This window comes from Salmo salar, chromosome ssa10 (assembly GCF_905237065.1).
Source record: "Salmo salar chromosome ssa10, Ssal_v3.1, whole genome shotgun sequence".
Classification (NCBI taxonomy): Eukaryota; Metazoa; Chordata; class Actinopteri; order Salmoniformes; family Salmonidae; genus Salmo; species Salmo salar.
In genome coordinates, this window is record NC_059451.1 from 12,402,228 (window position 1) to 12,419,143 (window position 16,916).

At 43.3% G+C, this 16,916-nt stretch overlaps 1 protein-coding gene across 1 annotated transcript in view; it reads left to right on the plus strand.

The window, feature by feature from the left end:
• The window catches only part of LOC106613518 (prolyl 3-hydroxylase 2), a 106,132-nt gene that overhangs the window by 84,722 nt on the left and 4,494 nt on the right, over nucleotides 1-16,916 (plus strand). Inside the window, exons 4-8 of the mRNA XM_014215861.2 lie at nucleotides 6,880-7,011; nucleotides 9,290-9,417; nucleotides 13,981-14,070; nucleotides 15,976-16,016; nucleotides 16,703-16,794. Of these exons, the coding sequence (XP_014071336.1) occupies nucleotides 6,880-7,011; nucleotides 9,290-9,417; nucleotides 13,981-14,070; nucleotides 15,976-16,016; nucleotides 16,703-16,794 (483 nt within the window). The remainder of the gene's footprint in view (nucleotides 1-6,879; nucleotides 7,012-9,289; nucleotides 9,418-13,980; nucleotides 14,071-15,975; nucleotides 16,017-16,702; nucleotides 16,795-16,916) is intronic.

Consider the following 16,916-nt stretch of genomic DNA (forward strand, 5'->3'; position numbering starts at 1 on the left):
TTTCAAAATCAATGATTGATATGCAGCTTAAACTTCTTGAATTCAAACATTATTGGGTTCAAATACACATTTAGATTTGTAAACAGCCATCTACAACAACCACAATCCATATGGCGCAAATAGCTAAATGAGAGAGCAGCGGTGTGATTCACATCAATGCACTATGTAGATATCAATAATAAGTGACATCTGTATCGCCGTAGACTACACCACTGCTGTCATCCTCACATCCAAGCGTTTGTTCAAATTGGATCATCTTTGGATGCCGACAGCAGTCGCATCATTGGAAGATATAGCTTGGACTGTAGCCTACAAATGCCTATTCCTGTTCTTTTCCCGCGATCCATCAAACACATTTGGTGTGTCATCATAGTGGTCTCTGACTTGTGGTCTTAAACTTAAATTTGCACCTTTTTTCAATGCTGATTTGAATGTCACTGAGAAAACGGAGAAGTGTCAAATATTTCTTCCCCGCAAACATCTTTTCTGAATTAAAAAGTTATCCTCAAAGTAATCATCTAGTTTTTCAAAAGTATCTGTGATCTGATTACAATATTTTTGCTAGTAACGTAACGGATTACAGTTACCGTTTTTTGTTGTTGTAAATATTACATGTAATCCGTGACTCTCCAGCTCTGGTCAAAAAGCAGATGAGGGAAAATATGCAGCGAGAGAGAGAGGGCGTTCTGGACCGCTAGGTTGCTAAATGCCAAGAAATCACAAACTGTTGTGTAAACTGCCCAATGTCTCTCTTTCACAGGGCCTGACAGCGCACACATAATAATGGTGACTTGTTTTTGATGTCATGCTTTTGTGTCGGAGATTAGTCATTGCTATGAACATATTTGAATGAGGATAATTGAATGAGGTGAAGTATGAGATGGCTGCCATGATTTGGTCAATATTTGTTACAGCTTAAGAAGTTTTAGCCAAATCATTCTTCCAAACTGAACCTTTATTGATTTGACAAAAACAACTCCCTCAGTTTGGAAATGGTCTAATGTTTTTTTTCATATTAACAGTTTAAAACAACATGAATGTTAAAATAAATATACTCTTTTTTCATTATGAAGGGAGTACTGGTACACTCTACTTAACAGCAAATACCCCTACGCCATATCTCATGTGGTTCTGCCATTAAATGTCAGAGAGAGCTACTTACCGTAAGTTACCTCCTCGAGGATACTTTTTTTCAGATAAATGACTTTTCCACCTGGACTACTTCATGGGACATTTCATTTTAAAACTACCTCCCTTCATCTCTTTTGGACTGTCAAGGAAAATGGCTGACAAGGCTTGAAACACCAATGACTCCTCACACATATTTTGGTTCTTGGCATTTCCTGTGTAATATCCTGGTATTGTAATTTCAAAACATTGTTGTGGCCATGAGTCTGTCTTTGGCTAAGTGGTCCAACAGACCACTGAACATCTTGAAATAACCTCTAAGCGGGTGGAGATGAGTGCAGGAAAAGCAATGAGCAGTGTATTGATTGTGTGAAGTCCAACACAGTTGGAGACAAATGTGTACGGTATACATATACTTTACTCTTTCCTCTGGCTGTCTCTGTGTGTGTTCACGTGGAAAGCCTTTTTGAGATCTTTTTGACTTGCTCTGTTACCATCTTAGGTGATCCAAAAAGCCAACAGTCTGAAACTGGGCCAGCATGAGTGCCTAGCTATTGCCAAAGGACACAGCCATAGTGAGCCCTGCTTGTAAATCTCTCTCTCTCTCTCTCTCTCTCTCTCTCTCTCTCTCTCTCTCTCTCTCTCTCTCTCTCTCCATCCTTTCAATTCAAAGAGCTTTATTGGCATGGGGAACATACGTTTACATTGCCAAAGCAAGTTGTAAACATTACACTCACAAAGTTCCAAAGGAATAGAGACATTTCAAATGTCATATTATGGCTATATACAGTGTTGTAATGATGTGCAAATAGTTCAAAAGGGAAAATAAATAAACATAAATATGTGTTGTATTTACAATGGTGTTTGTTCTTCACTGGTTGCCCTTTTCTTGTGGCAACAGGTCACAAATCTTGCTGCTGTGATGGCACACTGTGGTATTTCACCCAGTAGATGTGGGAGTTTATCAAAATTGGATTTGTTTATGAATCTTGGTGTATAATCTTAGGGAAATATGTGTCTCTAATATGGTCATACATTTGGCAGGAAGTAAGGAAGTGCAGCTCAGTTTTCCACCTCATTTTGTGGGCAGTGTGCACACATCCTGTCTTCTCTTGAGAGCCAGGTCTGCCTAGTTTTTTAAAATGTTTTATTAATTCTTTCCAATGGGTCAAATCTTTTTGTTTTCTCATGATGTGGTTGGGTCGAATTGTGTTGCTGTCCTGGGGCTCTGTGGGGTCTGTTTGTGTTTGCAAACAGAGCCCCAGGACCTCTCTCTCTCTTTCCCCACCCTCACTCTCTTTCTTCACCGTCTCTCTTTCTCTTTCCCCACCCTCTCTCTCTTTCTTCATCCTCTCTCTCTCTCTCTCTCTCCTTTCTCTCTCTCTGCATCACCTCTCCTCATCAGCCATGGTCATACAGTTCTGACCACAAAGTCATCCAGAGCAGGTCTGGTCAATGTTTGGTGACCTCATTGGTCAGTTACAGCCCCACGTATCCAGCCCTAAGTCTACAACCGTTGAACTGAGAGAGAGAGAGTTGTTTCAGATTTGTTTCCATTTTTACCACTTCAGTTTCATAATTTCTCCATAATGTCTTGTCAGTGAGCACTCAGTGTACAGTCTGGCATTCATGCTCCATTGAGGGAAAACATTTGGTTAGCGTACTGTGTTATTGTTGCATTTTTGGTAGTCCAAAGTGTCATTGCGTCAGGCCTAGCTGTGAGTCCATAGACTCCAGGGCCCATATTCATAAAGATCATGAATGCTGATCTAGGATCAGGTCCTCCCTTCTTAATGGAATCTTATTCATGATGTGTTAAAAGGAAACTGATCCTGCTCTGACATGCTTTATGAATATGGATGTGTAACAGGCAGTGGAGGCTGCTGAGGGGATGTCACGTCCTGACCAGTAAAAGGGGTTATTTGTTATAGTAGTTTGGTCAGGGCGTGGCAGGGGGTGTTTGTTTTGTGTGTTTTGGGGTTTTGATGTATGTTCTATATTTTATATTTCTATGTTCATTCTATGTTCCCTATCCTTGTTTAGTATTTCTGTGTTTTGGCCTGGTATGGCTCTCAATCAGGGACAGCTGTACTTTGTTGTCGCTGATTGGGAGCCATATTTAGGTAGCCCTTTTTCCACCTGTCTTTTGTGGGAAGTTGATTTTGCATAGCTGTGAGTAGCCTGCAATACTGTTCGTTCGTTGCGTTTTGTTTATTGTTTTGCTGGTTCACGTTAATTAAAATATGATGAACCCAACCCAGCGCCTTGGTCTACTCCTTCAGACGGACGTTACAGGGGAGGACGGCTCATAATAATGCCTGGAACGGAGCGAATGGAATGGCATCAACCACATGAGTTTGATGTATTTGATACCATTCCTCTCCAGCCAGTACCACAAGCCTGTCCTTCCAAATGAAGGTGCTACCAACCTCCTGTGGTGACAGGGGTGTCAGACCTCTCATAGCACTGGAAAATAGTCATGTGATTATGCAATTATACACACACACACACACAAGCTTAGTCAGCTGTGTTTGTGTTGACATTAGCCAGTTGCGCAGTTCCCCTCACAGAATTCACTGCTGCTAGCGGTATTGTGGTGGTCTTGAAGCTAAGCTGAGTCGATGGCAAGCGTGCTTTGTCTCAATCACACATTGCGCAAACATGCCAAAAACGTACAGTCTTGGCTTTGATGAGGCTTTTCTCAATGTCTAATTATGCCAAGAGTTCTTTTTCCATAGGACTTCAACAACTGTAGAATCAGCGCAATTGTAGTTTCTTTGACCGTGGGACTATGCACCTCAAGTGTTGAATGAATCAAGTCTAAAGTGCTATTTGATCTTGATGGAGAAGCACCGTCACATGGAAAAGCATTTCATTTGACTTGATTTATTAGGATCTCCAATGGCGACAGCTAGTTTTCCCGGGTTCCGGCACATAACGAAAAAGACATTACAGACAAAAGACTTTATAGTTGACATACATTTGAAAACATGAACATGTAGTGTGTGGATCGGTTACACATACATACACTATACAGTATATATAAAAGTATGTGGACACCCCTTTAAATTAGTGGATTGCTGACAGGTGTATACAATCTAGCACACAGCCCTGCAATCTCCATAGACAAACATTGGCAGTAGAAGGGCCTTACTAAAGAGCTCAGTGACATTTCACGTGGCACCGTCATAGGATGCCACCTTTCCAACAAGTCAGTTCGTCAAATTTCTGCCCTGCTAAAGCTTCCCCGGTCCACTGTAAGTGTTGTTATTGTGAATTGGAAACATCTAGGGGCAACAACGGCTCAGCCACAAATTGGTAGGCCACACAAGCTCACAGAACAGGACTGCAGAGTACTGAAGCGCACAACGCTTAAAAATCGTCTATCCTTGGTTGCAACACTCACTACCGAGTTCCAAACTGCCTCTGGAAGCATCGTCAGCACAATAATTGTTCGTCGGGAGCTTCATGAAATGGGTTTCCATGGCCGAGCAGCCGCACCAAGCCTAAGATCACCATGCGCAATGCCAAGCGTCGGCTGGAGTGGTGTAAAGCTTGCCGCCATTGGACTCTGGAGCAGTGGAAACACGTTCTCTGGAGTGATGAATCACGCTTCACCATCTGGCAGTCCAACGGACGAATCTGGGTGTGGCGGATTCCAGGAGAATGCTACCTGCCCCAATGCATAGTGCCAACTGTAAAGTTTGGTGGAGGAGGAATAATGGTCTGGAGCTGTTTTTCGTGGTTCGGGCTAGGCCCCTTAGTTCCATTGAAGGGAAATCTAAACACTACAGCATACAATGACATTCTAGACGATTCTGTACTCCCAACTTAGTGTCAACAGTTTGGGGAAGGCCCTTTTTTACTGTTTCAGCTTTGCAGTGCCCGCATGCACAAATCAAGGTCCATACAGAAATGTTTTTTGGAGATCAGTGTGGAAGAACTTGACTGGCCTGCACAAAGCCCTGACCTCAACCCCATCATAAACATTTGGGATGAATTGGAACGCCGGACCGCGAGCCAGGCCTAATTATCCGACATCGGTGCCCGACATCACTAATGCTCTTGTGGCTGAATGCTGAATTGAAGCAAGTCCCGGCAGCAATATTCCAACATCTAGTGGAAAGCCTTCCCAGAAGAGTGGAGACTGTTATAGCAGCAAAGGGGGGACCAACTCCATATTAATGCCCATGGTTTTGGAATGAGATGTTCGACGAGCAGGTGTCCACATACTTTTGGTTATGTAGTGTACATGTGAATGGAAGGGAATAATTTTCCTTTACACTACAGTATTCATATTGCTATATATTTATGTGATCCTGTAGTGGTTTACTGTCTTCCGACGTACTTTCGTCCGTGGTTATGGGGGTGGCACAATATAAGGGGTTACACAAAGCAACTTTCGTGCAATTTTAGTTACAGTTGCAAGTGACAACGTCTCAAAAAACGTTGCTGATACACGAAGCAACTCAAACGCTATTGAAATTGCGTGCGACAGCCAATCAAATTGAACCCTCTTTTGTTTACTTGATAGCTAGCTACACCAATAGCTAGCTAGAATCATGTGTTATTAACCAGATAAAAATGTATTAAAAGACTTAAAAGCAATACAAATAAAGTTGTCCAGCCACATGGTTTGAGAATTTGAAATTCACCCAATATAAGGGGACATTTTTTTCTTGGAGAGCGTGTGCCTCCATTCTCCTCTCTCCTCAACAGAGTGTGGTTCTGTGACAACATGCTCACGCTCAACCTCACTGGCCACAAACACACAAAAACTCCATCTGGCTCCTGTCCCCTCCTCTTCTCCAACTCCTGCCTCCAGCCTGACATCACGGAACGATACATGAACCTTACACGACGGCGCCATGATATCAACATGACTGACTCCTAAAGAATGGAAATATTTGTTGATAACCTTAGGTGTTCTTTTCTCCGTCCGTATGTGAGAGCAACAAATACAGACCTGGTCTGGGCAACGAATCAACAAATACAAAGACTAGCAACGAGAGAAGAGATTATTGTTGGTGTTCTTTAGTTATGGAGATACAGGAGTATCCGCTTGTCTGGGCCGCTCTGACCTGTGATTTCACAGTGGTTGACTTCACAGGAGCATGTCACCCAGGGACATTGGTTAACCTGAATCCCACCTCGGTCATCTCTTTCTTTTTTGTTTGTCATAGAGAAAGGATGATGCTATTTTATACATACATGTCAATAGGTCCATTTATTACTGTGCTAAATGTTTCGTTCACCCACTAATGTTACCCGCTGTGTGTGGAAGGTGATGAAAACGTTGTTGAACGCTAAGGTGTGTGTGTGTGTGGCTTTAGGGTATTATTCCTCAGTAGACCTGAGAGTCTCAGTGCGTGAAGCTAAATGTAGTACAAAGAAAAAGGAAATACCTTTGAATTGGCTCTATTAGCCACTGAATCTCTGATAGAACCAAGTGTTGGGCTGACGTGTCTAGAGTGTTCACAAATCTAGTACGGAGAATGCAAAGCACAATATCTACAGTAAATCAGTGGCGACCTGGCTGAAAAGCAACCTTTGCGATAGCAGTAAAGAATGTATGGTAATCAGTCAGATGACAACACTGCATGAGACGTTACAGTAGGCATTGCGAATGGTTCCTCATCATTATCACACGACTCAATGCTTTTCCTCAGGAGGACATTACTCTGCTTTAAAAATGCTTATGAATCTATGACTTCACCTGTATCCCCACCCACCCTCCTGTGTGTGTTTCAGACCACTTCACCCAGGCGCTGCACTGTGAACACGAGTGTGTGAGAGACCTGTCCACCCGGCCCGGCCGTCTGTCTCCCATGGAGAACTACCTGCCTCTACACTACGACTACCTGCAGTTTGCCTACTTCCAGAGTGAGTAACATTACCCTACTGCACCCTACTTTCACCTAGGTTTACCTCTACAGTACGACTGCCTGCGGTTCACCCACTTCCAGAGTAAGGGCTGGAATTATCGCCCAAGATCCGCGCTATAGCTAGATTGAAATTTAAAGGCAATGTTCCCGCCTTCGCGGACACTGCATTCGCGGTAAATGCTGCATGTGTCGGCTCAATCGGATATTACCTTCGCAGTTGAATGTGGATCTTCCGAGATACTTCCGCGATACGGATTGAATCCAGCCCCAAGTCTTACCTAACCGCACCCTACTTTACCCTACTTGACACTGCTTGCCGACTTTCCAAACCACAGGGTGTGGTGTTCCGACTACAGCGATTGCCAACCCTGATCTTGGAGGGATGTGGTGTGTACAGGCTTTTATTCACTAACAATAACACACCTATATCGAATTATCATTTAATTAGATCAGTATTCCCCTGTTGGCTCTGAGAGACAGAGAACTGAGGAACACCTGGTCGCAGGCATGTGAAAAGACAGGGATTAGGGCAAATCACAAAGAGCTGTGGAGAAAGGCCAGAACTCGTATTCATAAAGCTTCTCAGAGTAGGAGTGCTGGTCTAGGATCAGCTCTACTTTTTAGATTGTAATGAATGGACAGGGTGGACCTGATCCAAGATCAGCATTCCTAATCGGAGACACTTTGTGAATACAGGCCCAGACTATCAACACCAAACAGACCAGGACCACACCTCATTAGAGAAGCACACACTGTTCCACTCAAACTGATTCAGCAACATTTATCCAATATCTGGTCTGGTGTTGTTCATAATAGGCCACCAGCATTTGTGTAGTCTGCGCTGTTTGGGGATCTGACATTAGAGGGGGGGGGGGGGGGGTTGGCAGGACAACATAGGAAAGGAGAGAAGGAAGGAAAAGCCAATGACCTCATCAGAATATGTCTAATAAACCCAATTGGCTCATGGGATCCTAGGAAAAAGACAGAGCTCAATGAATCATTCCCAGCAGCAGCAGCACTTAAAGTTATAGTTCAGGATTTTGGCAATGATGCCCTTTATGAAATCATGGATGCCCTTTTTATGTATCTGTGTCCACGATGAGGGAAGTGAGTTAGTTTCGCAGGCAAATGCTAACTAGTGCAATGACTGGAAGTCTACAAGTCTTGAGTCGCCTGTCAAGTCAAGTCTCCCCATCACTCAGCAGCCTCACATTGCTCTGCGGGAAGCTGTTTCCTCAATGATCCGTTCGGTGACATTGTCGTTTTTTTATGGCTTCGAAGCCCCTCACCGGAGGAGACGCGCTGACCGCAGAAATGCTGCTGCCTAAGGCCTGGCCGCCCCACCAGGAATTGATATGTGAGCCCACGGGTGGATGTACGTGTGTGCCGTGGGCATGTGTGTATGTGTTACTTGCAATTCACTACTCGCTGTAAGCACTTTAGGGACAGGAGACACTGCCCGAGCCTGGAGCAGGTGTGTGTGTGTGTGTGTGTGTGTGTGTGTGTGTGTGTGTGTGTGTGTGTGTGTGTGTGTGTGTGTGTGTGTGTGTGTGTGTGTGTGTGTGTGTGTGTGTGTGTGTGTGTGTGTGTGTGTGTGTGTGTGTACCTCACCTAGCCTCTGACTGCCTCTCGCTGTTGTAGCGCTACTGCTGCTTGCTCCATTGTGGTCATGCCCCTGGAATGTTCAGCCGCGCTAGACTTCAAAATCTCATTTAGACCTAGGTTGCTTTATCACATGTGGACCTGTGCCGAACTTTGAGTGGAAACCTATAGGAAGTGTCTGTTATACTGTCTTCATCCCAAATGGCACCCTATTCCCTATATAGTGCACTACTTTTGACCAGAGCTCCATGGATGCTATTTGGGATGCAGTCTTACAGGGGAGTTCAAGGAGGGGGTCTGTAACGGAGGTGTGATGACAGTTCCTCTTGTTTAGGCGGGGCTCAGAAGGATGGATGGAGGTCTTTTAACCTCTCTACCTGTCAACAGTCTCATTAAACACCACCTTGCCTGAAACCTATTTCTATTCATTTATCTCCCTCTCACACTCTGTTTCTCTTTCGTGCGCTCTCTGTTCCTCTCGCTCTCTTTCTTTCTTTCTCTCACTCTATCTCTCCCTCTACCCCCTTTCTTTCAATTTCAATGTTCAATTCCATTTTCAATTCAAACAGGCTTCATCAACCCAAGAACAACCCGATGTTGTCAAAGCAATACAACAGAACGTAACACTAATGTCCATTTTATAATGTCTTCTTTCTCTCTCCCTGTCTCTCCAGTGAACATGGTGGAGGAGGCGATGGAGTGTGCCCAGTCCTACCTGCTGTTCCACGAGGGGGACGAGTTTATGACGGAGAACGTGGAGTACTACAGAGAGGCTGTGGGCCACGACGTCAAACCCCGGGAGGTAAGACCTTGGCTGCTTCCAAAATGGCACCCTATTCCCTATTTAGTGCACCACTTTTGATCCGGACCCTCATGGGCTATTCCCTAGCCTGGTCCCGGATATTTTTGTGCTATAATTTCAACTCCTTGTCAACCCAAACTGTTTGGCATGATAATGACTGGCAAGGAGTGGCATGATGGCACAAAAAGACTGGTACCCAGGCTAGCTATTCCCTATATAGTATAGTGCACTATAAGGAATAGAGTGCCATTTCTGACACGCACCTTGTTATTTACTTTGTTGACGTTGGAGGGTACTTTAATCAGTTACTGTTGCTCTTTCTGCGTTGTATGGCCAAATAGTTGGGGCCCAGAGTTTAGTTTTCATTCCTACAGATTCACTGTCCAATAGGTTTTATAAGCCTGTTATTGCTGCGTGAATTTAATGCCAGATATTTTTAGTGACTCATCATTTGTGTTTACCAGCAACTATATCCCCTAGGTGTTCCTAATTATCAGGTTATTGGGAATGTAAATGTGCTGATAATTCAGAGCCGACGTTTGTAATGGCTCACTATTCCCCGTGTAGGGAATAGGGTGCTACTTGGGGTGCATCCGTAATCAGTTTGCCTGGAGAACTATCTCGAACTGGCAAATTAGCAGCCGGTTTGCCCCGAAGAACTTGTTCCCCCCCCAAGAATGGTCGACTTTAAACCCTCAAACCTGCTCCACTCTCTGTACAGCCAAGGAGTCTCTTGTTCTGCACTCCTTCCCTTGCGGGCCCATTTTCCTGGAAAGCCTGGAACCTATTAGAGTGAACGTGAGTTCTCCCAGTAGGGCCAGGGTGTGTGTGTGAGAGAGAGAGTTTGCGTGCGCGTGCGCGCGCGTGTGTGTGTGTGTGTGTGTGTGTGTGTGTGTGTGTGTGTGTGTGTGTGTGTGTGTGTGTGTGTGTGTGTGTGTGTGTGTGTGTGTGTGTGTGTGTGTGTGTGTGTGTGTGTGTGTGTGTGCGCATGCCAGCGGACAAACCAGTGCAGCTAATGACTGTGGTTAGGACTCTGACATCAACCATCTCCGTCCCTCTGGCTCTCTCCTCTCGGCCCCTCGACTCTCCTTTCCTCCATTCCATCTTTCTCTCCCTCTCAGCCCCTCTTCTCTCCTCTCCATTCCTCTCTCTTTCTTTCTCGTACTTTTCTCTCTCTGCGGCTTCAGGGACCTCATTTAGCCAGCATATAGAGCAGTAGAGAGCTGTGGTCTGCCTGCCCGCCTTCCTGGCAAGGCCTCCTGTCCTTCAGGAACAGGGAGGAGGGGTTATATCATGCATCAATGCCCACAGAAACAATTTAGGAGCTGTTTACATTACAGGTGGAAAGAGGATTTTTTTCGCCCACCACAAACGCCACTGGCTGCTCAGGTTTCAAAACAGCCTTGCCACTTCTTGTCTATTGCAGATGTTCACCCGTTCTTTCCCTCATTCCTCCTCTCCTACTCCCAACCCCTATAATGTAAGTCCAAGACACTACAGTCACACCAGCCCTCTTTAAGGCCTTGCCAGGAAGGACTAGTAAAAAGAGGGTTGTTACATGCCATTTGACACCCACCATCTCAGATTGTTCTAAAATCGTTTCTGTAGTTAGAAACAGATAAGATTAGCATTCCTGCAACAATATTTTGTTGAAATACAGTCTCTGAGACTAATTGATTGTACCCAAATTGGACATTTTAATTTATAGGATTCATATAATATTCAATAAATATAGTACCTAACATCCGATTTGGACCAAACTTTTTTCTAACAATGAGTAAGACATAAGGAATCCAAAGAAATAGTCAAAAGACACTCATGGACACCCCACGCCAATCCCAACCCAACATTGAATATACAGTATCAGTTCTCTATGTCTGACAAGTAGTATGAGGCTGCGGCTTGGAGTATTGTTTCTTCATCCTATGTAATGTATTCTCAGTGAATTTGGTGATGTTTTTTTCCCCCTGTTCAAAGAAATTAGTCACTGAAGTTGTTAGGTTTATGTCCCATCCTACATCCTGATATTTCCAGGTTCTGACCACTAGATGGTGCTGTTGTTGCTGTCAGGTGATTATTTTTTTACTCTTATTATACTGCTCAGTTTATACACTGCCCCCATCCTCCCCTTCCCAAATTACACATGTAAATGTTGGACTATAAATTGTGCCATCTTGTATTAAAATTATGCAAAAGTGTTTATTCTATTCTACTGAGCCATTTACTTTATGTTTGTATTTGTATATTATTTCTTATTGTTATTGCATTGTCGAGACGTAACCTGCAAGTAAGCATTTTGTTGGACAATGTATACTATGCGTATCCCATACATGCAACTAATAAAACTTGAAACTTGAGGGGGGAATCTTCAAACGTTTTTCACCTAATAGCAGGAACAGCACCATCTAGTGGTCAGAACATGGTAATATGAGGATGTAGGGACATAAACCTAACAACTTCAATGACACATTTTTCTGAGCAGGTCAAAACAAATATACACAAATTCACTGGGAATACATTGCATAGGATGAAGAATCAATAGTCCGAGCCGCAGCTCCATAGTACTTGTACTAGAGAACTGATACTACACTTAACAAAAATATAAACACAATATGCAACAATTTAAAATATGACTGGGAATACAGATATGCATCTGTTCATCACAGATACCTTAAAAAAAAAGATAGGAGCGTGGATTAGATAACCAGTCAGTATCTGGTGTGACCACCATTTGCCTCATGCAGCGTGACACATCTCCTTCGCATAGAGTTGATCAGGCAGTTGATTGTCGTCTGTGGAATGTTGTCCCACTCCTCTTCAATGGCTGTGCAAAGTTGCCAGATATTGGCGGGAACTGGAACACGTCGATCCAGAGCATTCCAAACATGCTCGCTCAATGGGTGACATGTCTGGTGAGTATGCAGGCCATGGAAAAACTGTGACATTTTCAGCTTCCAGGAATTGTGTACAGATCCTTGCGACATGGGGCCGTGCATTATCATGCTGAAACATGAGGTGATGGCGGCAGATGAAAAGCACGACAATGGGCCTCAGGATCTCGTAACGGTATCTCTGTGCATTGAAATTGCCATCGATAAAATGCAATTGTGTTCGTTGAACGTAGCTTATGCCTGCCCATACCATAATCACACCGCCACCATGGGGCACTCTTTTCACAACGCAGACATCAGTAAACTGCTCACCCACACGACGCCATTCAGTCTGCCATGTGCCCGGTACAGTTGAAACCGGGATTCATCCATGAAGAGCACACTTCTCCAGGGTGCCAGTGGCCATCGAAGGTGAGCATTTGCCTACTGCAATTGGTTACAACGCCAAACTGCTGTCAGGTCAAGACCCTGGTGAGAACGACGAGCATGCAAATGAGCTTCCCTGAGACGGTTTCAGTTGTGCAAACCCACAGTTTCATCAGCTCTATGGGTGACTGGTCTCAGACGATCCCGCAGCTGAAGAAGTGGGATGTGGAGGTCTTGGGCTGGCGTGGTTACACGTGGTCTGCGGTTGTGAGGCCGGTTGGATGTACAGCCAAATTCTCTAAAATGACTTTGGAAGCAGCTTATGGTAGAGAAATGAACATTACATTCTCTGGCAACAGCTCTGGTGGACATTCCTGCAGTCAGCATGACAATTACACACTCCCTCAAAACTTGAGACATCTGTGGAACTGTGTTGTGTGAAAAAACTGCACATTTTAGAGTGGCCTTTTATTGTCCCCAGTACAAGGTGCACCTGTGTAATGATCATGCTGTCTAATCAGATATGCCACACTTGTAAGGTGGATGGATTATCTTGGCGAATGAGAAATGCTCACTAACAGGGATGTAAACAAATGTGTGCACAAAATTTGAGAGGAATAGGCTTTTTGTGCGAATGGAACATTTCTGGGATCTTTTATTTAAGCTCATGAAACATGGGACCAACACTTTACATGTTGCATTTATATTTTTGTTCCGTATATCTACACATTGTTGGGGATGGATTGGTGTGTGGTGTACGTGGTTGGCTTTTGACCATTTCATTGGATTCCTCATGTCTAACTCCTTGTTAGAAAAAAACGTTTGTACAAATCGGATGTTAGGTACTCTTTTATTGTATAATATATGAATCCTACTCATTAAAATGGCCAGTTTGTATACAATCAATTCACTTAATTTTTCAGATAATTTTTCTAACAGCAGAAACGAGTTCAAAACAATCAAAGTGTGCCTTGAATGGGTGTCGAAATCCTCTTTCTTGTGCTTTCTGAGGTAGAACAACCCAAGAGAGAGGGCAATATAGCACAGTCCATTTGGTCCAGCAATGAGGCGAAGAGAGGGCTGGAGGGGGCTTGACTGCTAAAGAGGAAGAGGTGTTAGGGTTGGGACAGTAAATAAGATATAAGAGGCATAGTGGTTATAAAAATAGTCTTCCTAAACGTTCTGCTTCAAGTGGTCAATTTTGGGAGATTCAGTAGCTCAGTAATGTGCTAAAGTGATGTCATAAAAAAACATTTTTTACCTGTGGAGATTAACATGGCTGCCCGACATCTCTGTGTGTCTATAGAAGGCTGAGTGGTACCTGAGGCGCCATAAGCAGGAGCTGGAGCTACTCGTGATTGGCAGTGAGAACATGCACGTGGAATTTACAGAGGGGGTGAGTACAGTACATTGATGACAACTGAAAACGTAGCCTCTTATTTGAACCTTTTTGGGCTGTCTCTGATACTTGTGAATGGCTTCCAATTGGGGCGACATGACTGGTCCTGTTACTGGAACAAGTCATTTTTTAAATAGGGCACAAAAATGAGAGCCAGCGCTGGGGCCAGATTACTGATTTAGGATCAGTTTTGCTTTTTAGATCACAATTAATAAGATTAAATTGAAGGGGGGGGGTCTGATCCTAGATCAGCACTCCTACTCTGTGACACTTGTTGATACATACATATGTAGGACAGTAACAGGTGCCTGGTAGTTACACCATTATATCCGCAGGACACAGCACCACCTTGAGGCCATGATGGAAAACCATTGGCGCTCCAGCTTTTCATTCATGCACTTTTTTGCACTTGAATGCTTCTGGATCTGCATCTATTCCACATAGTTGTAGTATAGATTAGTATATATATTATTATATAAGGAGTTTGTATATAGTATATACACTGAGTGTACAAAACATTAGGAACTTGACATAGACTGACCGGCTGAATCCAGGGGAAGGCTATGTCTCCTTTTGATGACACTTGTTAAATCCACTTGAAGTCATTTTAGCGGCCCCCCTCTTGACAGTGAAGGTAACAATTAGCAGTTTTACAGGTAATTTCCTGCAATTCTGCACATTTTGCCATAGGATGGAGGCAAACGTTTGCAGTTTTTAATATGATAACTGATGATCAATGGGCCCCACCTACATTATGCTTACTACAAGTTTAGATAGCTGGCCACTAGACTAATTTACCAATCTAAAACAATTAAGCTGACATGGGCTAATTGGTGACTGCTGATGCACAACCAAATTTCAAAATTGTACCTTGTGTATTCTATTATTTTAACTCTCAGCAGTAAGTTGAGACCCCGACTGAGTTCTTGCCATAATATGGACTTGGTCTTTTACCAGATAGGGCTATATTCTGTATACCACCCCTACCTTGTCACAACACAACTGATTGGCTCAAACGCATTAAGAAGGAAAGAAATTCCACAAATTAACTTAAGGCACACCTGTTAATTTGAAATGCATTCCAGGTGACTACCTCATGAAGCTGGTTGAGAGAATGCCAACAGTGTGCAAAGCTGTCATCAAGGCAAAGGGTGGCTAGTTTGAAGAATCTCAAATATAAAATACATTTTGATTTGTTTAACACTTATTGGTTACTACATGATTCCATATGTGTTATTTCATAGTTTAAGTCTTTACTATTATTCTACAATGTAGAAAATAGTAAAAATAGTAAACAATAGTAAAAATAAAGAAAAACCCTTGAATAGGTAGGTGTGTCCAAACTTTTGACTGGTACTGGTACTGGTCCGTGGGCCAACAAAAGGGGGCAGCCCATCCCTGATTCAGACAATTGAGACATGGATTGTGTATGTGTCCCATTCAGTGGGTGAATTGGCAAGGCAAAATATTTAAGTGCCTTTGAACGGGGTGTGTCAAGAACTTCAACACTGCAGGGTTTTTCACGCTCAAAAGTTTCCTGTGTGTATCAGGAATGGTCCACCACCCAAAGGACATCCAGCCAACTTGACACAACTGTGGGAAGCATTGGAGTCAACATGGGCCAGCATCCCTGTGGAACTCTTTTGACAACTTGTAGAGTCCATGCCCCGACGAATTGAGACTGTTCTGAGGGCAAAAGGGGGTGCAACTCAATATTAGGAAGGTGTTCCTAATGTTTTGTACACTCAGCGTAGGTTTACTTACTATGCCTGTAATATGTGGTTGTCTTACCTAGATACCTTAAGATGAGTGCTCTAACTGTAAGTTGCTCCGAACAAGAGCATCCGCTAAATGACTAAAATGTAAAATTCTGATCTGTCAGTGTTTTCCCTTGTCTTGTAGCATTACTGGACCAGCACAGGTGGAAGAGAGGATTCGAACAGGTGAGCAAACCCAGAGATATCCTCTTGGAAATGTTAACGTGTTCAATAGTTGTCCCATGGAATGTCCTGTATATGAATGAATATCAGATGTGTAGTTCACAAGGACAACACTGTGTCAGATAGATAGTTTAGACTCAAGTGATTCTTTTCACTTATAGACAATAATAAATGAATGAAAACTGTATTATATCCTGTGTGGTATTTGACTGTAGTACCTCTGCTTTGTGTGGTATACACCACTGACATCTATGGGATACTTTCAGTATGGCGTGCATCTGTATAATCTGTTGTGGCAAATAGTTGGCACACTATATATGCTCCCAATAAATACTATTTAGGGTATTTCGATTACTTTCAAAGACATTTCAGAGTAAGTATTTTTATATATATATATTTTTAAATACAAGTATACAAATATCGGAATATATTTGGAAATACTTTCAAACACGTCAAATAGAAGTAGGCAATTCGGCCACATTATTTGAAAAATACTCAGACAAAAAAATAAGTATTTCAAATACAAAGACTCAAATACACATGTATTTGTCTGCTAGCTACTTCCATAGATGTAACATAACAAGACACTGAAGGCCTACCGCAGCCCGAATGATTGTCTCAGCCTTGTTGGAAGCATTTACTGTCTGCCTGTTTATGTGGCTCCATGCTCTGTTCTTGCATTCCCCCAGGATCCCCTCTGGTACAGATGGATGGATGGAGTATGTACCCATCTCAGAGAAGAAGAACTTCACACTGGCCCCACCACAGGAGCTCAGAGAAGGTAGGACATCCTCTGTTCTCGACACCAATGGTTTTCCAACCTCTCCTCGGGGACCACCAGACGTTTCACAATTTCGTGGTAGACCTTGAACTAGTACACTTGATCGTTTGACAAATGTGTGC